Source organism: Ochotona curzoniae, unplaced genomic scaffold (genome assembly GCF_017591425.1).
Source record: "Ochotona curzoniae isolate NIBS_2020 unplaced genomic scaffold, NIBS_Ocur_1.0 contig_64, whole genome shotgun sequence".
Lineage (NCBI taxonomy): Eukaryota > Metazoa > Chordata > Mammalia > Lagomorpha > Ochotonidae > Ochotona > Ochotona curzoniae.
In genome coordinates, this window is record NW_024466502.1 from 21,298,668 (window position 1) to 21,324,382 (window position 25,715).

The 25,715-nt window shown below is 42.4% G+C and overlaps 1 protein-coding gene across 2 annotated transcripts in view; it reads right to left on the bottom strand.

Annotated features, from left to right (window-relative positions):
• The window catches only part of NDFIP2 (Nedd4 family interacting protein 2), a 54,420-nt gene extending 29,045 nt beyond the window's left edge, over positions 1-25,375 (bottom strand). For both annotated transcript variants that reach the window (XM_040991250.1, XM_040991249.1), the window contains exon 1: positions 25,046-25,375. In XM_040991250.1, coding sequence (XP_040847184.1) covers positions 25,046-25,375 — 330 coding nt within the window. The remainder of the gene's footprint in view (positions 1-25,045) is intronic.
• Positions 25,376-25,715: the final 340 nt, after the last annotated feature.

A 25,715-nucleotide genomic window follows, 5' to 3' on the forward strand; every position in this document is an offset into this window, starting at 1 on the left:
AGTCTCATTTTCTAACAAAACTGAGCCTTGAAATCAAAAGGATTTGTCTTTTTGTCAATTATATAAAAAGGGTTTGTCTTTCTGTCAATTATACCACAACTCGATGGTGTCCTTTGCTGTTAACTACTTACTTCTTACCTGCATTAAATATCTGTCTACACATTCTTACAGGTATCCAGTAATACTGTCTACCCCTCTGAACTTCAATGTAAGGATGGCACATTAACACTGCAACATACTAGCAATATTCCAGCTTCTTTTTTCAAAATCTTAGCTAACAAAAAACTGAAACAAACTTCCCACAAGTAACTATCATGAAAACATCTTTAAGCACCCAGCACAGTACCAGTCAGTTACTAAGGCAAAAGCTGTTGGTCATTTTTCATCAACTCCTGCCTTCTGTATAAACAGGGCTTCTTCAACTTAAGCTACATTCTAGAAATCAGATGATATCTAAATGGATTATGAAAACAAAGAGTAAAAATCATAGAGCACAATTCAAGGATACAGGACAGATGAAAAAGGTTCCTACTGGCCACATCAGGAACGATCTGGGCCTCAAAATAATGACAGCACTGAACTGTAAACAATAATATAAAACGTGAAGCCATGAATTCAGACTGATCTAAATGGGTAAATAATTGAAAAACAAAGAAAACATCTTCCTTTCAGAATAATATTTAATGCCTTTAGGGAAAAATGACAGAATTAGAAAATCACCAATCTTAAAATTAATTCAGGCAGGAACAATCAATAAACTAATACCAATTGATGAAACAATGATTTTTAAACATTAGACATTTGTCCTGAGCCTTTTCCAAATAAGGTCACAAAAGACACAGCCAGAACTGCTCCAAATACAGACAGACTCAGAGACCCACAACTAAGCCATACAGATCAGATCCCAATTTAAACACTCTTCTTCTGCATGGAAGGAGAAAGCTAGTGAAGTTCATTTACAGATTATAATATCATATGAATAGCAGGGAATTTGATAGTCGCACCATACTCATGAAAGATAATGTTTCTAGGAGATACACAATGAAACAACCAGAAGTAAAGGGAAAGTAAATTCTGCCATTTACTTTCAAATATTTTAGGGCAGAAAAAAAAAAAAAGCATATATGTGAGAACATGCATACCTATCAAGAAACAATCACAAAGCAGAATATGGTAACATGTTAGTCCTTCTAGAAAGTGAAGGATACACAGGAATTCTTTGTAGTATTTTTACCAAACACTCCTGTAATCCTAAAATTACTTAAAATAATTTTAGTCTGATATTTAGCCTTATTTTAAATAGGGTCTGCACAATGGCTAATTGGCTAAATCTGCGCCTTGCACCCGCTGGGATCCAGCTTCCTGGCCATGGCTGCTATGGCCACTGGGAGAGAACCAGCAAACAGAAGATCTTTCTCTGTCTCCTTCTCTGTGTAAATCTTCTTTTCCAGTAAAAATAAATAAATCTTTATTTTAAAATATTTTAATTAAATCAAAAGAAACAAAACTTGTTACAGAGTAAGTACAATTTTACATATTATATAAAAACAAACATCAATTTAAAACCCTAAAATTCAGTGTCCAAAATTTCCACTCTAAACCCTGTAAAATCACTGACCTGTCTGTATCTGTAGCTGCTTTACAAAATGATCTCTCTACAGTTATAACAAATCAATTTTGCCTGAACGGTAAAACATTCTCCAAACCTTCTCAAATAAGAATGTTAATCCTCCCATCCCTTTCCCTTACCTGGAATCAAGAAGAAAAAGAAACCTGTCTTAGATACTGTCAATTCCAGATACAGACATCTGTTGAAGTTTGTACTGTCCACACTACCTACTACATACAGCCTCTTACCCTATTCTTACAGACACTATTTACAAGGGTCCAAATCATTCCAGTAAATTAGTTAACTAACCCACTTTCTGCCCTCTCCCCCACCATCATCCTCTTGACCTCAAATTTTACTAAAACACAGAACAATGAAATACTCTTAACAACTCTGCTCTGAAAACAAGAAGTAACAGTGGGCTGAGCAGTTCAGTAGCTCACGCTCTATCCCTGACGACTGCTGATTTGGCCATCATCTACAACTGCTTCTTCTCAGAAACACTAAATCTAATGAATCTTGGGTTCTGAGCACACCCTCGCAGGCTTTACCTTCCCACTCCCCGACTTCCACTGAGTCATGCTCTGGGCCCTCCATTGGCTGCCACCAAATTTTCCTTTATAATTCTGTGCAGTCGGACAATGAACTTTCACAACACCATACATCCTCAGTTTTCTAGTCCATTGATCCTTGGCCACACCTCCCCCAAAACCCAATACGAACTAAAATCTGCCTGCAGCTTTCTGGTGCAGAGAAACAAATTACATTTATAGGCTGGCCCCATCACTGACAGTTTCCCATCCCAGCTAAGCTGTTGTAATTACTATCATAGCATGTGCTTTCTTGCTTGCTTTCTTCATATTTTAATTTTTATTTTCCATGATACAGTTCCATAGGCTCAGCAATTTCCCTTCCCTCCTCCCTATTCCTCTTCCCCCAGTCTTCCCCATATTATTACTATGATGTAGGCCTGCAACAACAGTCCAGGTGTTTTCAATTCTGCTATTCTCCTTTCCCTGCTTCCAACCATGGAACTCACAAAGTCTGTGCTTTCTGCTTCACAAAAGGAAATAATCTTTCAAGCAAAAATCTCTCCAACTTGTTTCTCCTAAAGCTCTAAACTTAACATTACGGCTTCCTTTCTTATTTTTCACTTCCAAATGTCAGACAGTCGCACAAAGATTCTGCCTCCCAAAGCAATGTTTTTTTCTTCAGTTTCTCTTTTCAACACTGTTTTCTCTCTACTCAAATGTACCTTCTATTCACGTACATTTAAAAAAATAATGCCCTAGCTAAAAATAATGACTTTTTCTCCTGCTTCTTGAACGGTTTCCATTTCTCCATTTCCCTGACTGACAAACATCCTGAAGAGCAAGGTGGGGAGAATGTGCTTATTCTCATTCTCTGCACTGTAATTCTAGCTGAATGTAATGGACTCAAATCCATTACCATCTGGCTCTCATTCAAACAACTCTCCCTAATAATAATGACCTACGTGTTAACTCCTAATCCTACCTAAAATCTTTCATGCATTCAATAGACTTAACCACATTTCTATTTAATTTTCTCTAGCTTCCAGAAACTATTCCCATCTAGTTTTCCTTCTATCTGTAAGTATTAACCATTTTGGTTGTTTCATAGGGGGTCCTCATTTCCTCTACTGACTTTAAAGCATCTCACCTAAAACTGAATGCATAGCTGTAAACACTGTTTCTAACCCAGTGACTTGGTTAAGCTGGTTTTGTGTAACACACTTTGTTTAGTTTCGTTTGCAAGAACATTAAATCAACTGATCTAAAGTAATACTGCTAAAAGTTATTATAAGCATTCCCTTGTCATTTTAAAAATCAGAAGCTATACTGTCTAATCGGATTTTACAATCTTCTAGAATATCAATTAGTTGCAAAATTCATATTTGTTATTGACAGGATATCTAAATCTGATAAAGATCTTTGAATTGAATCACCTTGACTGTGCTAACTTTTTTCAGCCTTGCTTGCCTTGTGAGTCATGCATTTTCTTTCAGCCATTCAGTATGCTTTACAACCAACATTTACAAAATGCCTTATATATTCCGGATACAATGCTGGGTAAAGCAAATAGGTACAAAGTCTACCTCATTAGTCACCAGAACTTCCTATTTCTAATAATTAGGGGCTCAATGACTTCTTGGGTGGGGTGTTTCTTAAAGCCTTTACCTGTGTTTTAAAAATAAGTCTGTTTCCTTATGGTTGAGTTTTAAGAGTTCTTTGTCTATTTTGGATAACAGTCCCTTATCAGAGATACCTAACTCCAGTATTTTCTTTTTTTTTTTTTTAAGATTTCTTTTTATTGCAAAGGCAGATAGATACACAGAGAGGAGAGACAGAGAAAGATCTTCAGTCTCCCCAAGTGACAGCAACAGCCTGAGCTGCGCCAATCCAAAGCCAGGAGCCAGGAGCCTCCTCAGGGTCTTTTACATGATGTAGAGTCCCAAAGCTTTGGGCCGTCCTCGACTACTTTCCCAGGCCACAAGCAGGGAGCTGGATGGGAAGTGGAGCTGCCGGAATTAGGACCAGTACCTTATGGGATCCTGGTGCATGCAAGGAGAGGACTTTTAGCTGCTAGGCTACTGTGCCAGGCCCTATCTTCAATATTTTCTCCCATATGTGGCTTGTTTTTTTATTTCCTTGGCAGTGTCTTTTGCGGTCATAGATTTTTAACTTCACTGAGGTATAGCTTATTAGCTATCTCATTTGCGAACTGTGTCTGGAATTGTACAGAAAAAGTTATCACCAAAGCCAAGAGCATCTAGGTCTTTTTCTCCATGTTATCTACTAGTTTTACAGGTTTTACATTTAGGGCTAAGGTTCATCTTGATATTGAGCTCACTTTGTGGCTGTACCACTCAGCATCTGGCTTCTCTCTCCCCCTTTTCATCCTTTTTCTACGTACACATGGATGACCAGCTCTTGCAGTACACTTGTTAAAATGTCCATCCTTGCCTTTGTACCTTCACCAACATCAAATGACTACAATCGTGTGGGTCAATTTCTGGTTTCTCCATTCTGTTCAAATGATTTATTTTTTCACTGATATCACTTTTTTTTAAAAGATTTATTTATTTTTATTGGAAAGTCAGATATACAGAGAGGAGGAGAGACATAGAAGAAGATCTTCCATCAGATGATTCACTCCCTAAATGAGCGCAAGAGCTGGTGCTGAGACAATCCAAAGCCAGGAGCCAGGAGCTCTTCTAGGTCTCCCATGCAGGTGCAGGGTCCCAAGGCTTTGGGCCGTCCTCAACTGCTTTCCCAGGCCACAAGCAGGGAGCTGGATGGGAAGCGGGGCTGCCAGGATTAGAACCAGCCACCATATGGGATCCCAGCGCGTGCAAAGCGAGTACTTTAACCACTACGCTATCACACCAGGCCCTATCACATGGTTTTGATTACCACTGATTTATAGTAAGTCTTAAAATGAAGTGAGTCAGAACTCTCCCTTTGTTCTTTGAAAGTTTCATATTGGATATTTTGAATCATTTGCTTCTCCATATAAACTTTAAAAGTCACTTTGTCAAAATTCACAAAGAAACATGCTGGATTTTACTTGGAATGTTACGATTCTGCTGATCAAACTGCAAAGAGCCAGGATATCTCGACAACACTGTATCAACAATGTGGAACATGCTTGCAATCTCCTTTGCACTTATCTTCATAAAGATCTTGTACGTGTTTTGTTAAATTTATAAGCAGTATTTATTTTGGGGAGTATTTATATAAACCATGTGCTTTTATTTTCAAGTTTCACTAATGTATCATGTGTGGAGGAAAGTGACTGACTTAGATTTAAGTACTTGGTATTCAGTAACTTTATATATGAGATGGGGGGGGGGTGTCTGTGTCGATTCTTGGAGATTTTGAACATAGACAACCTCACAATCCAAAAATAAAATTTTCATTTCCACTTTTTATTTCATTTCTTATCTTACTATATTAGTAGCTAGGACATCCAGTAGCAACAAAAGGGGATATCCAAGCCTCACTCTCATTCTTAATGAGAAGGCTTTGAGTTTCCACTGTAAGCTATGTTTCAGGCAGGCTTCTTTCCCTCTCACATTGATGAGTTCTTTTTTTTTCTGCCTATTTTAAATGATCATGTGATTTTTCTTAAGTATGTCCAACTGATTGTACTGGCTTTTTCAAAAAGTTTTTTTTTATTGGAAAGGCAGATTAGATTTACAGAGACAAGGAGACAGAAAGAAAGATCTTCCATCCACTGTTCACTCTTCAAAGAGCTGCAACAATCTGCCCAAGAGCCATGAGTTTCTTCTGGATCTAATACATGGGTGTAGGGTTCCAACGCATTGGGCCATAGGCAGGGAGCTGGAAGGGAAGTGGAACAGCCAGGAACAAACCAGTGCTCATATGGACCCTGGCACTAGCCTGGGGAGGATTAGCCAACTGAGCTACTGTACCAAGCCTGTACTAACTTGAATGTTAAACCAACCCTGAGTAACAAGAATGTAAAATTTCACTTGGTGAGACCAGTGCAATGGCTCAACATGCTAATGCTCTGATTTGCAGTGCCGCATCCCATATGGGCACTGGTTCTAGTTTCAGTTGCTGCTTTTCCCTTCTACCTTCCTACTTACGGCCTGCGAAATCAGTGGAGGATGGCTCAAGTTCTTGGGCCTTTGCACATCTGGAAGACCCAGAAGAAGCTCTTGGCTCCAGGCTTCAGATTGGCCCAGCTCTGGTTGTTGCACTCATTTAGGGTGTATACTAATAGATGGAAGATCTCTCTTTCCAGTTCTCTCTCTGTAGTTCCATCCTTTAAATAGAAATAAATAAATCTTTTTAAAAATCTGGTAGTCTAAATTTAAGCTATTTCTCAAAAGGCTGAATTTTGCTTTAAAGAGAAATCTAAAATACTCATGAGGATCTAAAAGTTTTCATTATACAGTAATTTTGTTTAAATAGGTCAATGAAAAGCACTTGTAATGGAATATATTATGTATAGGTAAAAATGCACAGATTCAATAAGAAAATATTCAGAAGCTCCACACCTATGCTCCACCACAAACACTAGTCAAAGTACACCATTAAGTACTAACGCTGGAATCAAGTAGTCTACATTCAAACCCGAACCCCAGTACTTACTCATTCTGTGGCCTGCTAGGCTTTGTATTTTATTTAAAAATGTTCTCACTTATTTGAAAGGCATAGTTACAGAGGTGGGGGAGTGGGGAGATACAGAGAGATCTGCCATCTAGTGTTCCACTCCCCACTTGGCTCAAGGCCTGGATGGGAGCAGACCAAGAGCCAGGAACTTCTTTCAGGTCTCCATTTAGGTGCAAGGGCCCAGGCACTTGCACCATCTTCTGCTGCCTTCCCAGGAGCGTTAGCAGAGAGCCAAATTAAAAGTGGAGAAACTGGAAATAGAACTGGCATCCATTTGAGACGCCACCATCATGGGTGGCAATTTTACCCATTCCTTCACACCACAGGCCCCACAGGCTTTATTTTTATCATCTATAATCAAAAATATTTTGTATGAATTTATGAGAATTACAAAAATTAATAACTCTAAAAGCTTAAGACTGACGCCTGTTATGCTAAAGGCATATTGGCTTAAAAAACAAAAAAGGGCATCTAATATGTATAATCTATTTTTTCCCTACAATAATTCTCTAACATGGGTATCATTTTGCCTTTTATCAGAGATGAAACAAATTTTAAAGAATTAACACAGGTAGGGACAGCATCAAGAATCAGACTCAGGTTTTAGCATCTGTAAATCCAGACTTTCTTTCTGTCTCTCACTCTCTCTGTCATTCTACCTTTCAAACAAAATTTTAAAAAATAAAATAAAATAGATGAGGGGCCTGCTAAAGTCCTCACCTTGCACACACTGGAATCCCATACGGGCACCGGTTCTAATCCCAGTGGCCCTGCTTCCCATCCAGCTCCCTGCTTGTGGTCTGGGAAAGCAGTTGAGGATGGCCCAAAGCCTTGGGACCCTGCACCTGCATGGGAGACCCAGAAGAGCTCCTGGCTCCTGGCTTCAGACTGGTTCAGCTCCAGCTGTTGCGGTCACTTGAAGGAGTGAATCAACTGATGGAAGATCTTCTCTCTGTCTCTCCTCCTTTCTGTATATCTGACTTTCCAATAAAAATAAATAGTATTAAAATAAATAAATAAAATAGATGATTTCAGACTCTATTTCAAGATGGCCCCAATAAAAATTACTGGGCAGCAAACTATCATGTTCCAACTCTCTCCACAAACCAATATTTGTGAACAGTTGTAATGAATACACACACACACACACACACACACACATCATCATCTCTGGATGAATCTACCATTTACTGCTCCACATTCCACCACTCTAACTCAAGACATTTTTTTTTCCAGTATTATCATGGCAATTTTGGGGTTAAGCTGTTATTCAACAGAACATCAGAATTTACTCCTCCTATCTGCCTATAACTTTGAACACACTGCACACATTGCCCAATCTTCCCACCCACACCAAGCCATTATTGTACCTTAACTAAACTACTGCACAGCTCTGTAACTAAACTGTACTCATTGACATTTGGGAAGTCCCCAGTGGAAAGGATGGCTCACAAGAAATGACACATTACTGAAACTCATATAGTGACAAATCAAGAACACAAAATAAAATTTCTAAGATACAAATACAGGGGGAAGAAGAAAAGGTTGAAGAAAACCTCCAACATGAAAAGAAAAAAAATACTAGAAGGAAAGTTAAGGTAAATAGTAAGGGGAAAAAAATCTCAAACTGTAACTGGCTTTAGTTCCTGGAAGCAGTGGCTACCTACCGGCCAACACTATCAGCACAGGCAGTGGTAAACATCTAAACAAGTGTAACAGATTTTTTTCCATTTAAACCTTTAAAAATTACATTTAAAATTTTTTTTTAAGATTTATTCAGTTACTGAAGAGGCAGAGCAACAGGACAAATTGCTTCTGCTGGTTCATTTCCCAGATGACAGCCACAGCCAAGGCGGGGCCAGGGCAAAGCTAGCCCCACAGGTGTGCAGGACTTAACATTTGGCCATCTGTGGCTGATTCCCAAGAGCAGAAAGGAGTTGAACCATCGTTCTCATTGCAGATGCCAGAGTCCACAGAAGCACTGTAACCTGTTTGCCACAATGCCCTAAAAATTTTTTTTAACTTATAATACTGTTGTTATTTCAAGGTAATGCATACAACTACAATGTCAAGGTTAACTAAGGAGTTAAAGGGACCCATATAGTTACAAAGTTCTACATTTCAGATGAAAATGAATGATACAATATTAACTATAGAACTTAACCTTTCCCTGTTTATTGTAATCGCAGGGAAACCAAGAAAAGCAGCAGAAGTACTAAAAGAGACATATAAAAACTGTTTTGACAAAATTCAAAAGAACACAGAAAAGGGCGAAAAGAGTCAAATAAAAAACAATATAATGAGAGCACCAGCAAACACTGTGTGAGGCTCTATACCCTAAAACAGGAGGTTTTGGCATCCTGAACACACCTAGTTGGTATGAGCATGGTACCAGGCCCAGGGCCTAGAGCAACTCAGTATACTAACCTTCTGGATCATCTGATCAGCTTGAGTAGGACAGATCAACTTAAGTATCTCTCAAATAATGCAGACTTCTCTCAAACACAATTTCCTCTAACTCTGTCCTCGGAAGCTCAGTTTTTATTTGTTGTAAAGCCTTGGCCCCGTTCAGTGCTGCATCAGGCTAACTCTCTGCCTGCGATGCTGGCACCCCATAGGGCACCAGTTAGAGTCCTGGCTGGTCCATTACCAAGTCAACTCCCTGCTAATGGCCTGGGAGAGCAGCAGAGGATGACCCAATGCCTTGGGACCCTGTACCCACGTGGAAAAATTCCAGAAAAGCTCCTGGCTCCTAGCTTTGGACTGACCCAGCTCGGGCCACTACGGCCATTTGGGGAGTGAGCCAGCAGATGGAAGATCTCTGACTCTCTTTTACTTTCTAGTAAAAATAAATTTTAAAACAAAACAAAACAAAAAAAGGGTTGCCTCTCAAGATTTACATGCTGCAGCTTTGTCTCTCAACAGTGCAAGGTGAGTAGTACCTGTACAGACGCATGGCGGACCGCAAGCAAAAAATTATGGCTAGCAGATAAATCACACAGTCCAGCACACTCTGCATTGGAATGTTGAGCATTATGTTGAGAGTAAATAGACCAGGAAGCATCTAAGACCTCACTGTTACCTGGACAGAGTGCCAGGGTCACACTTCACAAGGATGGGCTGCTCTGTCCAGGATCAGATGATCTATCCTCGAAGCCGTGAGATGTGTGCCCAGGACCGTGCAGTTATAGCATCCATCTCTGCAGCAACAAGGCTCAGTGAGAAGCTGTGACAGGCTCCCTTGATGACCTGCTGGAACAGAGTTCCAGAACCGCAACTCGGCACCTCTGGACCATAGTGTTCAGCAGAGTCCACAGACGAAGCAGGGCTCTGACCGAGCGCTCCGCAGATTCCTCTGTGAACGCGCTTTGCTCCTGGGACATGCCTGAACACAACCACCAAAAGCTGAGCATTTCTTGCCCGGCAATATTCTCCTGAAGCAAGAACACATATGGTTCAAAAGTGGGCAAAATGTGAGAGAAATCAATGGTGAAAAGACAGTGTCTTCTATATTCATTTGTAGTCAAGACTTCATTTTGAAAGCAAATATATTTTAATTCATCTCTAGTCTGGTCTCTGTTGATGACATTCTCAGGGTCACCAATGACTCCAAGATGGCAAACTTGTTCGTTTGGCTTTAGAGTTACCTTTGCCCTGCTGTGTGTGTCAGGTGGACGAGCAAAGAATCTGATTAGCCACTGACCTCTGCCAAAGTACAGGAAGCCAGAGAGGCTCCAGCTTCCTGGCAGGGGAGGCACCGGCTGAAAGGATTAGATGGGCACAAGAACATGGGCAGTGTCTCCAGCACCAGGACATCTGATGACAGCATCCTCCATGTTGTGGAAAGCCATGGCTGTTGCTATGAGCCATACTGTCTTTGGATGATGTAGGTACAGGTTTGGGTGTAACCTCCACCATAGTTACTCACCTATGGCATCATAACACAGAGCTCAATCACTTATTTGTTTGCCAAGGGGCCAGGACTCAGGACAAAGGGGAGTTTATCTGGCAAATAATGGTATATAACACTAAATTCATTGTGTTAATGTAAGAGTATTCTACTTTGGGTTTATCTTTCTTGAGCAGAACACAGATTTTGCTTTTTGCTTTTTTTTTTTTTTTAATTCTAAAGATTTACAGAGAGAAGTAGAGATAAGAGAGAATGATCTTCCATCTCCTGGCTTACTCCTTAAATGAACACAATGGCCAGAGCTGAGCTGAGCAGAAGCCAGGAGCCAAGAGTTTCTCCTGGGTCTACCACACGGGTAAAAGGCACTGAGTCATCCTCCGTTGCTTTCCCAGGCTATAAGAAAGAAGCTGGATAGGAAAGCAGTCAGAACATGAACCAGCACCCATATGGGATGTCAACGCTTGGAGATGGAGGATTAGCCAGTTGACCAAAGTGCTGGCCCCAGAACTCAGGTTTTAAATAACAAAGATGTTTCACTTACTCTTCGTTGTTTGCCTATAAAAATCACATTCAATGTGTTATTTAAGCTTTCTATCTTTATTTTTTAGTAAGATTTATTTTACTTGAAAAAGAGTTACAGGAAAAGAACTATTTCATCCACTGGCTCACCGCAAAATGGCTGCAATGCCAAGAGCTGGGCGAATCCAAAGCTGGGAACAAGGAGCTCCTGGGTGTAAGTACCCAAGGCCTTGGGCCACCTCGGCTGCCTTTCCAGTGTAGCAGGGAGCAGGATTAAAAGTCGAACAGCCACAAGTCAAACTGCGTTCAAATGGGACACTGGCATCTCAGGCAGAGGAGTAGGGTACCTTGCCACCATGCCAGTCCCAAGATTTTTGCCTTTAAAAAAAAAGAATGGTATAATGGAATCTTATCAATAATCTTATCAATAGTGACACTGAATACAAACACTCAAGACAGAGTGATCTGCTGGGAGAAGGACCCAACTAGAGGGTAGCAATAAATGATACTTTTAGGTAAGCTGAAAGCAAGCAGACAAAAAAAGATATACCATGCAAAATAATAGTAATAAAGTAAGACAACTGGCATGCCAACATTATTATCAAGCTAAGCAAATCTTGAAGACAAAGAGTAGTGGCAGACATAAAAGTGGAACTCAAAATATCTAAAGCAAGAAATTAAGGGGGGATACTCCCATAATTACAGCATATTTTAATACCTCTTAGCAATTAATAGGATAACACAAAAATGAAAACTGAAAAGCCATGGGATGTATCCACAATGTTTAAGAGTAAAGAATCTAGATTTAAACTCAACAGCTAGAAGCGCAGAGATCGTGGTGTAGCAGGGAACTCAGGACATAAAATAAGAAAGCCAGGAGTGGAAAAGAAAGCCAGGAGTGGAAAATGTCCACATTAAGAAAGTGGAGTTAATCCAAACAAGAAGCCATAGGTCTGTTTTCTTTTCAAAGACCCAGAGAACAAGGAATGATAAAGGAGACCATGGGTCTTTATCATTTGTATTTCAATCGTAATGTTTGTTTAAAACAAACAAACAACAAAAAAACAAAACCAAGAGTTAAAAGAAACTTGCCTTCAAGCTGAATCAAGCTCAATGAAAGATTATTGTGAGTAATGTGAAACTACTTAGGTTTACCCAATAGTTGATGACCAAACCTTTTTATAATTTTTTAAATTCATTTAGCTTTACTTTGAAAGGCACAGGAAAAGACAAAGAGGGATCTTCTGATCACCAGTTCACTCCCTAAAAGCCCAGGGCTGGGCCAGGCCAAAACCAGGAGTCCAGATCTCAGGCAGGTCTCTGCAGTGGGTGGCAGAGATGCAAACAGTTGAGCCATCATTTGCTGCCTCCCAGGCTGAGCATTAGCTAGAAGCCAGATCATAAATGGAGTACCTACGAGTCAAATCCAGCACTCTTTTTTTTTAACATCAACAACATCTTAAAAAATTAATTTAGATCATGTTAACATAGTCAACCAGAGTGGGAATGATATAGGGTTAGGGGGAATAATCATTGTTTCCAAACTCTGTATTTCTTTTCCCCATTTCTGCAGGGAGGGGGATATAAGGGGATAGGCCATACTCAGCCTCCCAACCATCCCAATGCCCGAGGATGGGGCAATGCCACCTAATACCAACGCAGAGTCACAATGTGGCACATGCTCCGAGGGTTCTGTCCATGTGGATGCAATAGTTCCAAAATGTTGTCAATCTCATCGATCTATGAATGAAGAATTCCTTCCAATATCCATTGGCTGACACAATCAACTTCATAGTCTCCATTCACCTAGACATTTGCTGTCATCATTTGGCTGAGGTAGTTGTCTGTATGTTCTGTTATCCATTCTCTGCTATGGTGATGTCCTCTGGAGGCCCCAATGGTCTGCCATCCAGCACTCCATCCTTTACACTGAGGAGGCCCATTTCTTCCAGGTAAGCTCATGGACCTAAGCCAGGCGATCTGGGCCAAGCCATAACCCCCACACCTGGGGTTCACATACATGGCACCCACCACACAGATGGGTCCAAGGACACAGATGAGACCCAGACCCCCCCACCCTGGGACTCACAAACCCAACACCCACCACACAGGTGGGCCCTATGCCCACACAGGGCCCTATGCCCTATGCCCAGGCCCCTCTGTGTCCCCAACCCCTGGGGCTCCTGGATCCAGCACCCAACAGGCAGGCCCAGTCACCTGGGCCAGGAGACCTAGGGCTCTCCAGACCCCCCGATCCTTCACTCAGGCGGGCTGAAAGTCCTGGGCCACATGACCTGGGACCTAATGAACCCGTCCCCCACCCCCGGGGCTCACAGATCCAGCACCCACCTCGCAAGCAGGTCCAAGGGCTCTCGGACCCGGCACCCAGTGCCCTCAGACTGGCATGGCTCATTTCTCCTCGGCATCCACCAGCAGGTACTTCAGCCTAGTTCGATCCAATTTGTTCCCAGTTCCAGCTTGTGCTGGTTAGTGCTTCAACCTAGCCTTGCCCAATCATCCCCCAGCCTCAGTTCAAGTGTGGTTGGTGTTGTGGCCCAATTTGGCCCCTCCTGCACCTCAACCTGGTTATCAAATCTAGTGGATGTTATGAACTGGCCGGGCCTGGCCCACTCTCTGACCTGACCCACATGTATGCCGGTGGGTACTATAATCTGGTCTGGTTTGGGCTGCTCCTTTGCCTTGGTTCTTGTGCTTACTTCAAGGACTGCAACCTGACAAACGAATTCAACAAACTCCTCTATCCGGTTTCCTCCCAGGGGCAGATCTTGCACGTATCAGTGGGTGCTTGGCCCAGGTTGACTTTGTCTACCTGTTGTCCTGGCAGGAATGGTGACCTTGCACAATCAGCCCATACCCTTACCAGTTCTTACTGTTGGGTATTGCAGCCCAGATACTCCTGGTCCGTACCCAGACACAGCTCTCACATGGTCCAGCAAGAGCTGAGACTTAGTCTAGCGTGTTCTACACCCACTCTGACTCTCACCAGTACCAGTGGGTACCAGAGCGTATCCCAATCTGGTCCTCTCCTGACTTAGTCCACACCAGTGCACTGGGAGATTGCTGCCATGTTCAGTCCAGGACAATGCACAAATTCTGGCTCTTGTGTTCACCAGTAGGAATTCCAGCTCAGCCAGGACATTTTCTTAGCTCCCCAACCAGGCTTATTCCCAGCTACTGTTCTTGTGCGTGCCAACAGAGACCGCTGTTCCACATGGGTGGGCCCACACACTCCCATGCAGATTGTACCCCCAGACCTGAGTCACTCACATATTTGTCAAGTTCATGGCCCAGTCTCACAGTTCCCCTTCCCTTTTCTGATGCTTGCTGGTGGGTTCCATGTTGTAGCTCTTCAAGTAGAGTGGCCTTGTCCATGCTCATGTGGACATGAACCTCATTTGGAACTCATCTGGATTTGAGCCCTCAGGTCTTTGCCCTTCCCCCCACAATCCCACACCTCCAAGTCCCCAGAGTGCACCACTGAGCAACCCCAGAGCTTCACGCAGCACCACTGGTGCCCAGTTCCCTGGTTCCCTCCCAACTGCAGACACACAGCTGGGAGGGCCAAGCACCTGCACCTCTGCCCAGACTCACCTGAGCTCCACCCACAATTCAAGAGTGAAGTAGCATTCTTGATATGGGACAGAGGATTCCCAACTAGCAACTTTACTAACCACCATACCACACATCCAGCCCAACCACCACACTCTTATGTTTACATGCTTCTTAGGTCCTGCATGACTACAAACAGAATAACATCATAATTAAAGTTCTACAGCCTTTCATGATTTTTGACTCAGCAGATATGTTTATAAATAATAAATAATAAGCTCTGCTGCCTAATCATGAACAGAATCTTAGTTTTAAAAAAAATGAAGCGAGGCAGGCACTATGTTGCTCTCTGTTAATCTAACATATGAACTCCTAGATTCCATACCTGAGCACCTGATCAAGTCCTACTTCCTTAGGATGTGGCTTCCTGCTACTGTGTGGGAGATAGCAGGTGACAGCTCAAGTATTTGGGTTCTTGTCTCCTGTGCAGGAGACCTGGACTAAGATCTAGGCTCCTGGCTATGGCCTAACCTAGGAGCAGCTGTTGCAGCCATTCAGGGGAATCAATCAGCAGACGGAAAATCTCTCCATCTCTGTCACTGTCTCTCAAATAGATAAATATAAATAAGTAAATAAACATTTTAAAATGGGATCAAAACCTAATTTATACCAAGCAATTCTACTACTGCTTATATACTCAAAAAGATTTCAACATGATAAAAACAAGATACCTGCACCATCATGTTTATAAGCTCTGTTCACAATAGCCAAATGTTAGATTCCATCAAAGTGTCCATCATCAGATGAGAACATCATTCATCTTTGAAAAGAGAATAAAGTGGGCCCAGGGCAATGGCTCAGTGACTAAATCTTCACATTGCATGTGCCAGGATCCCACATGGGCACTGGTTCAAGTCCTGGCTGCTCCACTTCCCATCCAGCTTCCTGCTTGTGGCCTGGGAAAGCAGTAAAGAATGGCCCAAAGTCTTGGAACCTGACACTCATTTGAGAAACCTAGAAGTTGTTCCTGGCTCCTGTTTTGACTGCCTCAGCTCCAGCCATTGTGGCCACTTGGGGAGCAAACCAGTGGACAGAAGATCTTTCTGGGGAAAAAAAAAAAAGATCTTTCTGTATCTCCTTCTCTCTATAAATATTCCTTTCCAATAAAAATGCAAATAAATCTTTTTTACAAAAGAGTGACAAAGAATAAACTTCTACCATTTGAAGCAAAAATGAATTCACGGAAGACATGCTGAGTGAAATCAGCCAGATCCAGAAAGACTAAACACTGCATGTTCTCCCACGTATGTGGGAGCTAACGTTTAAACAACAAAATGTCTCTATCAGTACTGCTGCAAATATAATTTTGTAAAACCTTGTTTTATACTTTTGTCAAGCCAAGGTTAAAAATAATATACTACTGTAGTTTCAATGATCTGTGATTACATTACAATTTACTAAATATGGGTGAGATGGTTATGTTTCCATTCGATTGTTATTTACACCACCGTATGCCCATTAAACTAGGATCCTTATGCTCTTGCTAAACTTACTTGGAGAAGCGTTAAGCTTTTTTTTAACATAATGCAAATTTAAAATAAGATTTCTCAAAAACTAAAAAAAGAGATAAAAGGAAAAGGGTGTTAGGGACAGGAGCAAGGGAAAGGAGAAAGGAAAACCATTATGTTCTCAGAACTGTATCTATAAATTAGACTGAACCTGTCAAAAACAATTTAAAGATTAAAATTTTTAAAAATTTAAAAAATAAAAGCTAACTTGCAGTTAAATGCCCAAAAAAGAGGCAAAAAAAAAAAAAAAGAAAAAAAAAAGAGGGTGAAGAAAATGATACTAAGAATTTCTCTCCTTCCATAACATCTAGAAACACTTTTTCTCCTGCCCATGGATAGACCAGTAACTTAACCACTTCACTTGTTTGCAAACATAATCTACTGGTCTGAAGACAATTACACAAAAATATGTCTTACCGGCCATATTTCATTACTCTAAATGCATTCACTGGCACAATTCTAATTCTAAAAGCAAAGGGCACACCTAAATTATGATCATTAAGTATATTAACATATGGCACCCGTGTTACGGCGTGCTGGGTCAAGCGACGGTCTGCAACACCAGCAGCCCACACGAGCACAGGCTTGAGCTGCAGCTGTTCCACTTCTGTCTAGCTCCCTGCTGATGCTCCTGGGAAAGCAACTGAGGATGCCCTAACTGCTCTGGCCCCTGAAGCCACAGGAGACCCAGAAGAAGCTCCTGGCCTCCAGCTTCAGTCTGGTCCACTCCCTGCTACTACAGCCATTTCAGAGGAAACCCATGATCTCTTTCTGTAACTCTGCCTTTCAAGTAAATTACAATTAATCTTAAAAATAAAAGATTCAAACACTATATCAGCTATTCTTTACTACTTTTATAGCACAGAATTTTGCAAACTATGTAACCTTTTATAAAAATACCATTATCCCCATGTACGCAACTTTAAACATGCAGAAAAGGAACTCATTTTGTTCAATAACTTATTTGGTACCTAACTTAAGACCAGAACAATAGTGCAAACTACTACATCCCACAGTTTACAATCTTGCGAGGAAATACACACCACAAATTAAGAGTCAAGAGAAGGATAAATTAAGTGCACGTTAAAAGAATGCACAGAACTTAAGGTGTGGAAATGGGGTCAGGTGCGTTGGCCTAGCAGCTAAAGTCCTCACCTTGAACATGCCAGGATCCCATATGGTCGCTGGTTCTAATCCCAGCTGCCCTGTTTCCCATCCAGCTCCCTGTTTGTGGCCTGGGAAAGCAGTTGAGGACGGCCCAAAACCTTGGGAACCTGCATCCGTGTGGGAGACTCAGAAGAGCTACTGGCTCCTGGTTTCGGATTGGCACAGCTCTGGCTGTTGAGCTCACTTGGGGAGTGAATCATCGGACGGAAGATCTTCCTCTCCGTCTCTCCTCCTCTCTGTATATCTGACTTTGCAATAGAAATAAATAAATCTTAAAAAAAAAAAAAAAAAAGAGAGAGTGGAAATGGAGGCACCAGCATATGTTTTGGTATAATATGTTAAGCTGCCACATGCACCAAAGGCATACCATATGGGTTCTGGCTTCCAGCCCAACTGCCCCACTTCCCATTAAGCTCCCTGCTTGTGGCCTGGAAAAGCAGCGGAAGATGTTCTGGCCAAGTGTTTGGACCCCTCTCACCCAAGCGGGAAACATGGAGAACGCCCTTGGCTCTGGACCCTTGGCTCCTAGCTTCAGCCTGGGCCATACCGAACTGTTAGCTCCCATCTCTCCTCTTCCCTACCCTCCTTTCCTCTTTGTAATACTGCCTTTCAAATATTGAATGTTTGAGAGAGAATGAAATGGGAGTGATGGGGCAGATGATGAGGGAATATTTCCTAAAGAAAATAATATCTAAACATAGACATGGATAGAGAGTACAAATTAGTCCCAGAGCAAGAAGGAAAAAAATGAATAAAACGAGCTAATATGTTCAAAGGCCAGAAAGCAAGAGAGAGCAAGGTTTCTGGTGGTGGCTGGAGAGTGGCAGGTGGGAGAGCAAGATTATTTCCTCCCCAAAGCAGCGTGCAATGGAATAACATAGGCAGGGGAGGGGTAAGCCCTGGCTCAGGCTGTTCTCCCAAGGCTGCAAACAAAAGCCTCAAACATGTCTAGTGTCATTTTCAGAGAAATCAAGCATAATGTTATCCCAGATGAATAAAAAGTCTCCCAGAGATAAGGAGAATAAATATTCTATTATAGCTTCACTATCAGATTTCTTCAGTCCAACTAACAGACTACAAATTTTAAGACCCAAAAATAAGTAAAGAGGTTAACATCATCACATTAAAAGATCTTTCATCAGAATAAATCCAGTGTAACTCCTATACTCTCAAAGCTTCTGACCAAACAGCACAACTTCTTTACATGATGGTTTAGGCAATTCAGGAAAAACGTCATAGACAAAGTAAACCACAGTACATTCCTGAACCTTTAAAATATTAAGTTGCTCATGTTCAAACACATCTTAAAATTAAGCAAGTCCAAACCTTGAAATAATCTGATGTAAACCTGAGCTACTATAGCATTTTCCAACTTGTATTTGGGACATTTTTAACAAGATTTTTACCCACATTTTAATTACAATTTCTTCTGAACGAAACCACTAACAACATAGCCTGAAAGCAGGCATTAGATGATTTACAATCACCTGGTAAATAAGCTAGCCTTACTTAAAATTATCTTGTTGGTAAATTTCCATTGATAGTATTGTTTTTAAGAATTTATTTATTTGAAAGAGTTAAGAATTCTTTCATCTGCTGGTTTGCTCTAAAACAATGTACTTTATAGCTACTTAAACTGAACCAGAACTATAAATATTCATAGAAAATATATATAAAATTTTAAGTAATATATTACCAATACATACACAATTAGACAATGGTTTAGAATGCAGGTCACATATTAAGGAAAGAATCAAAACAGTTTGTAAATAATCAACATAAAACAGATGAGGAAATTCAAAACCATGTTCCCAACTTCACAGTCAATGAAGGCATAGCAGGCAGAGCCACTGTATGTTTCCTGGGTTTCCTTATTCAACAACTCCAGGACACATCATTCAGACAGGAACGAGGAAAGGGAAACTAAGCAATAGTGTTAAGCTGGAAGAAAATCCAAAAAATAACCATCACCAACACCTCAAAGCCCAAGTGGCAGCAGCAATCGCTGCCCACAATGCAACTATCCCAGAAGAGCACTAGTTTCCATCCTAGCTACTCCACTTCTGATCCAGCTCCCTGTTAATAGCCTGGCAAAAGTAGCAAAAGATGGTCCAAGTGTTTGGACCTCTGTAACCCAGTGTGGGATACTTAGACGACCTCACAACTCTTCAGCTTGGCCCAGTGTTCATGACAGATTGTGGTCATCTGGGGAAGTGAAACAGCAGACAGAAGACCTCTTACCCTCTCACTCTTTCAAAGTAAATAAATAAATCTGCAAGAAAAAGAATGAAAGAAAAGGAGAAGAGGAGGAAAGGGAGAAAGGGGATCTCCTGATGCAAGCAAACCAGGGAGAAAGAGAGAATGTCAGGTAACAAACACATATAAAGTCAGGAAAATGAGAAAATACCAAGGCAGGCATTTGGTCTAGAAGCTCAAAACGCCCCATCATCCATACAGAAATGGCCAGGCTCTGCTCTCCAGCCAGCTCCTTGCTAAAGCACCTCTGGCACTAGAGATGGTTTAAGTGCTTGGGGCCCCCAACATCCATGTGATAAACCAAGAGGGAGTTCCTGGCTCCTAGAATCAGCCTGGTTCAGACTTGGCTGTCGCAGGCTTTTGGGGTGTGAACCAGCCAATGATGACATCTGCACCCTCTCTGTTGCTCTGCCTTTCAAATAAATATTTGAAATTTTTTAAAAAGAGAGGTAAAAGGTTTTCTTAGTATCAGAATAAAGAAGAAATTTCAAGAATGTCCACAGTGTCAATATGATAAGGAAATCAAGCAAGATAAGAAAAGTACCTGTTAAACTATGTAACTGGGTATAAAACAAGAAATATGGTAGAAAAATAAACCAAATTTAAGCTTACTGATCAATTCAAAGATAACAAAGAAGTGATATCAATGCGATCAGGCTAGCCAATAAAAGGTGATAATCAGCACAAGGTAAAAGACCCCAGTGCTTGGGGTTGGCACTGTGGTATCACAAGGTAAACCACTGCCTGCAATGCTGGCAACTCTTACGGGCACCAGTTCGTTCTCACTGCTCCACTTTCCATCCATCCCTCTACCGGTGAGCCTGGGAAAACGACACAGGATGTCCCATGTCTTAGGGCCCGGGCCCATGCACCCACATAGATCTGGATGAAGCTCCTGGCTTCAGCCTGGACCAGCCCCCACAGCTGTGGCCATCTAGGACGTGAACCAGTAGATGAAAGATCTCTCTCTCCCTCTTTAACTCTGCCTTCCAGATAACTGAATGTAACATAATGTAACGTATTATAACATAAGAAAACATAATGTAATGTAACGTAACAAGAATGAAAAAAATGAAAGGAATTCACAACCTCTGGGAAAAAATACTGTATATGAGGATATTTCATGTTTGTGGAAAATGTAATTAAAAGATAAGCTTATTTTTTGAAAAAAAAAAAAAAAGATTTTAGGTCCAAGGTTATTTTTTCCATGAAGAATGAAGTATTTTTCCAAAAATTTTTCTTCAACTTTGTACAGATGCCCCTAATCCAAAATATGTTCTCTTAGGTGAGGCAGTCTGCCTTGCAGCTGTGTGTTCCTATGCATTCTTGCTGAGTGTGCTAATCTACAAAGCTTGCCACTTCCTGATACTGGGCTGATTCTTGCAATAAGTAACATAAGCAAAAAAGATTAAGGCAACCACAGCACGTAACCTCCCTCCCAAGGAGAAAGAACTAGCCAGCTTGTTGCTTGCTAGTGTGCTGCCTGCACCCTAGACCCTGAGTCTCTCAGACGTGACAGAACGCCAGTACACAAGCCCATGTGAACACTCACTCGACCGGTGACACTTGCGAAAACCTACACAAATATGCTGATGTTCAGGCTGCTTGTCCAGCTGTGACTAATGTCAACTGTGACCTGAGAGTCCCAGGTTCTCTGCCATCAGGCAAACATTAACAAACTTGTCAGTTTACAGAGTTCTTACTTATCATGAATCAGTCTCTAAATTTTATGTTACTTAACTCCCACAATAATCCACAGTGAGGTATATGCTAATATGAAGAAACAGACTTTAACTGATGTTTCACAGATTCCCAAACACACAACCTGAATGACTTTCAAGCTTGGTTTTAATCAGCTAATTGTTAGGGTTCATTTCCAAAAAAACGTAAACACTCCAGAAACAAGAGCAACATATCCACACCTTAATAGTATGAAAAATAACATCAAAATTATGGATTTCAAATTACGTTCTGAAAACAAACATTTCAATACAGTTAATATAATCTTAAAATTTTAAAAATAAAGGAGGCTGGGGGTGTTTCGGCACAGTGGCATTAACACCCTCGCCCTCCCCTTGCAGTGTGGGCACTCTCATGGGCGCTAGTCCCAGCTGCTCCACTTGCAATCCAGCTCTCTCCTTACGGCCTGGGAAAGCGGTAGAGGACAGCCCAAAGCCTTTGCACCCTGCACTAAGGTGGGAGACCAGGACAAATCGCCCGGCTCCTTGCTCCCAATCGGCTCAGCTATGGGTGCTGCAGTCATTTGGGGAGTGACCCACCAGATAATAAAAATAAATTAAGAAATAAACAAGTAACGAAGAAAGGAAAGAGAGAGAAACAAAATAAGAGGGCAAAAAAAAAAAGCCTACGCAAAACCACAAAAACTTTGGTCGTTGGTCAAAGATTAGAGCCAGGGTAAACAAATCCAAATCAATGTCATTACTAAAGAGTTTCCCTTTGTTCTAACATGTTAATATATGCTGTAAATCCTACCAGAACACCTTTTATCACCCTGGAATACAGCCTGGTAAACTACTGTTATAAACCCTACTGCCCATTTAACTTATACACAGAATACTTTAAATCTTAGTAGTCAGCTTGGTGCAGGTACATAAATCATCCTTGAAAAAGAGAACATCAAAGGTAGAATGTAGTATAACAGCTGCAAGCCACATCTGACTACCTTATACTTTGGCCATGAAACTCTGCTCCAGTACTAAGCAGTGAGTTAGCCTAGCAGCTAAAGTCCTTGCCTTGCATGTACCAGGATCCCATATGGGCGCTGATCCCAGGGGTCTCCGCTTCCCATCCAGCTCCCTGCTCGTAGCCCTGCTTGTCGAGGACGGCCCAAAGCACTGGGACCCTGCATCCATGTTGAAGACCTGGAAGAGCCTTGGGGGTCCTGGCTTTAGATTGGCGCAGCAGCAGCCGTTGCGGCCACTTGGGGAATGAATCAGTGAACAGAAGATCTTCCTCTTTTATCTGATTTTCCAACAAAAATAAATCCTTTTTAAAAAATTCCCATAACACAATGAGAAGTCTATATCATATTTAGTCTTTTTTCCCCTTAAGTTAGAAGAGCAACAAGGAAGCTCTTATACCATTACCCACTGCTTCACAGATAGGGCCCCTTTACCAACGAAAGCAAAGAAGTGAGCAAAAAAAAAAAAAAAAAAAAAAGCAGCTTTCAGGTGTAGCCTGTCCACTGGTTAAGGGTAGTTAAGGGTAGTGAGCCGCTCTGGTGTTCCTGGCATCCCTGGTAGGTTTTCAAACTAGAGAACTGAATTTGAACTCTTTAAGCAACCTTTCAATTATGACCGCACATCATTTTGCCCTACATATAGTTGTCTATCTCCTACAGATCAACAAAATGAAGCTGGCTGCTCCAGTCATTTATCTGTGCAGAGTTTTCAAAACAAAAACAAAGACAGCCACAAAATGTTTGTGTTCATCACATGACCCTATGAGGCAGAGATGGAATTGAGCCTCAGTTAAAAAGACAACTGCCAACTTCAGTTCAGCAGCCCTCTCCGGGATACACAAGGCTATCAAACATCCTCAATGAAACTAACAAGAATTATGTTACATAGCCAAAATCACTGAAACCAAAATCCAAATGTAAACTGTGCTAAAATTCTCTACCATTCTGCCGTCTAAGGGAAACAAGGGCAATCGGATCCCTTCTGCTGCAGTTGACTAGTGCCTTGGGGATTGATTTCTGCCCTCTGTACTCAAGAAAGGCCTCCACCCAACCTGCTAGGACACCACTTCTCTTTGAAAATGTGACACTGCCCACATGTCTTGAAATATGTGATGATACTTGTAGAACGCTTATTTTTAAGATACAATTACACCCATGAAAAGTGTTTTGAGGAGTAATTTGAGTATGAGAACAAGGTTGAGTCCAATTAGCAAAAACACCCATAGAGAAACTACTCAAGTCAGCTTAGACCATGAAGGGAAACATAAGACAGGGATGAAACAGGTCAAACCGATACCAGGATTCAACATGTATCGTCCACGTTTTATTTTTTGCTACTATTTATTAAGAGTAAGAATACTTTCAAAACAGTGAAATTGCCACAAGCATACATACTGACAACATAAAAATGTCTTCCTTGTTGGCAGCAAAAATATTTTCATAACATTCACAGCACGGGTAACTTGGAGGTTTTTCAAGATGTAAAGCACATCTCAAAAGGAACATCCCCTGCTTTATAAAAGTGCAAAATTACACAGTGAGACCTCATACTTCAACATCCTTCATATTGTCAAAATGTACTTATTAATAGAAACCCTCAGTACACAGTAAGTCTGCAAAAGGATTTTAGGGGTACAATCTGGGACAACACACGTACATTGTGAAAGGAAACCTTGAAGTCCACCATCAGCAGTTCATGGTGCTTTTCCCCTCAGCCTCAGTAAATAAGTTTAACTATATTAACAACTCAAAGTTTGTAGAGTATGCCGACCCCGCTTCAAAAGAAGAAACCATTTTCAAGTCCATTTTCAAACAGGGTTTACGATACGTATGTCCCAAACAACTCTACAGAATGAAAACACCAAAGGGGCAAAAAAAAAGGAAAAGAATTTTGTCACAGGAAAAACACATCTCACATATTTTAAGGTGTAAGGCAGAAAATCTTGCACTAAATGAAAACAAATTTTTCAAACAAGATTATAATTTGTTTCTAATGAGACTGTGTTGCTGTCCCATGGGGGGGGGCTTCACCTTCAATACTAACATAATGGAAAAGGAACATATCAAGGTTAACTAGAGCAGAGACCAGATCCCTACTACAACTCCTCTCTCCAGCTCCCTGACTCCTAACGCACGTAGACACCCAAGCCACGTCCCCCACCCTACACGGGGCTCACCTCTCTTCCCACCCATCCCATTTATGACGCCGAAAGCTCCCTGGGCAGGTCCGTGAACCCAGCCCCATTTCCAGGACGCGATGGAACAGAACGTCTCGGGAGCCACTGAGTCAGAAAATAAAGCAATGCTAACGCCTTTGGACGTGTGTGAAGGAACGTGACTCTCCGGAGGAGGACCCAAGGTGCGGGTGAGGGCCAGGGAAGAGACTCGGGGCCCCAAAGGCAAGCGGGGTCCAAACTCAGCGCCTTGAGGCGGACAGCCCAGGACAGAAAGGCCACAACACCACCCTGAAAAGGGGCCCGCACGTCCCCTCCGGAATCACCTCGGGAGAGGGTCCCCGGGACCCCGAGACCCCCGGATCCCCAGAACCCCAGACTCCCGGAGCCCCGGAGCCCGGGCACTCACCACCTGGTAGCGGCCAGTCGCCAGCTGGTGATGATCCATCCCGCCCGGCTCGGGATCCGGCTTCCGAGCCGGCAGCTCGCCCCGCCGCTCCGCTCGCTCGACCTCCACCCCCGCCGCCGCCGCCGACGTCGCCGCCGCAGCGCCCCTTCCGCCTCGCCCTCGGCCGCTGCGGTCGCCCGGCGGAGCCGCCTCACTTCCTGTCGCTCCCACAGCAGCCGCAGAGACGTCCGCGTCGCTCGCCGACGGCCGGAGCAGCTCCGGGCAGCCGCGCGCGCCTCTGCGCAGGCTCGGCACGCTCGCGCATGCTCGCTGCGTCCGCCAGCGGCCCATGCGCGCAGCGAGTGGGAGGGCTGTCGCTGGGTGGGAGGAGATGGAAAAGTAAGGCTGGTCCCGGGGAGCTGTCTCCGTCGTCAGCTTGTCGGGAGTGGGCGGTGGCGAAAGGAACAGAAGCAGGAGGAGGAAAATCCACGTTCGTAATTGGCCTTTTCCGTGTGCACAGATTTCGCGCTGGGATGAGCCAGTGCGCAATCACGCCACAGAGACAGATGTCGGAGCGGGAGGGGCCGTTCTTAGAACACCTGAGCACAGGTGGCCTGTCTACCCAACACTTCCCATTATTACCTGTTCTAGGACATCGCAAGGAGACCTGGTTCTGTGACATTCCTAAAAC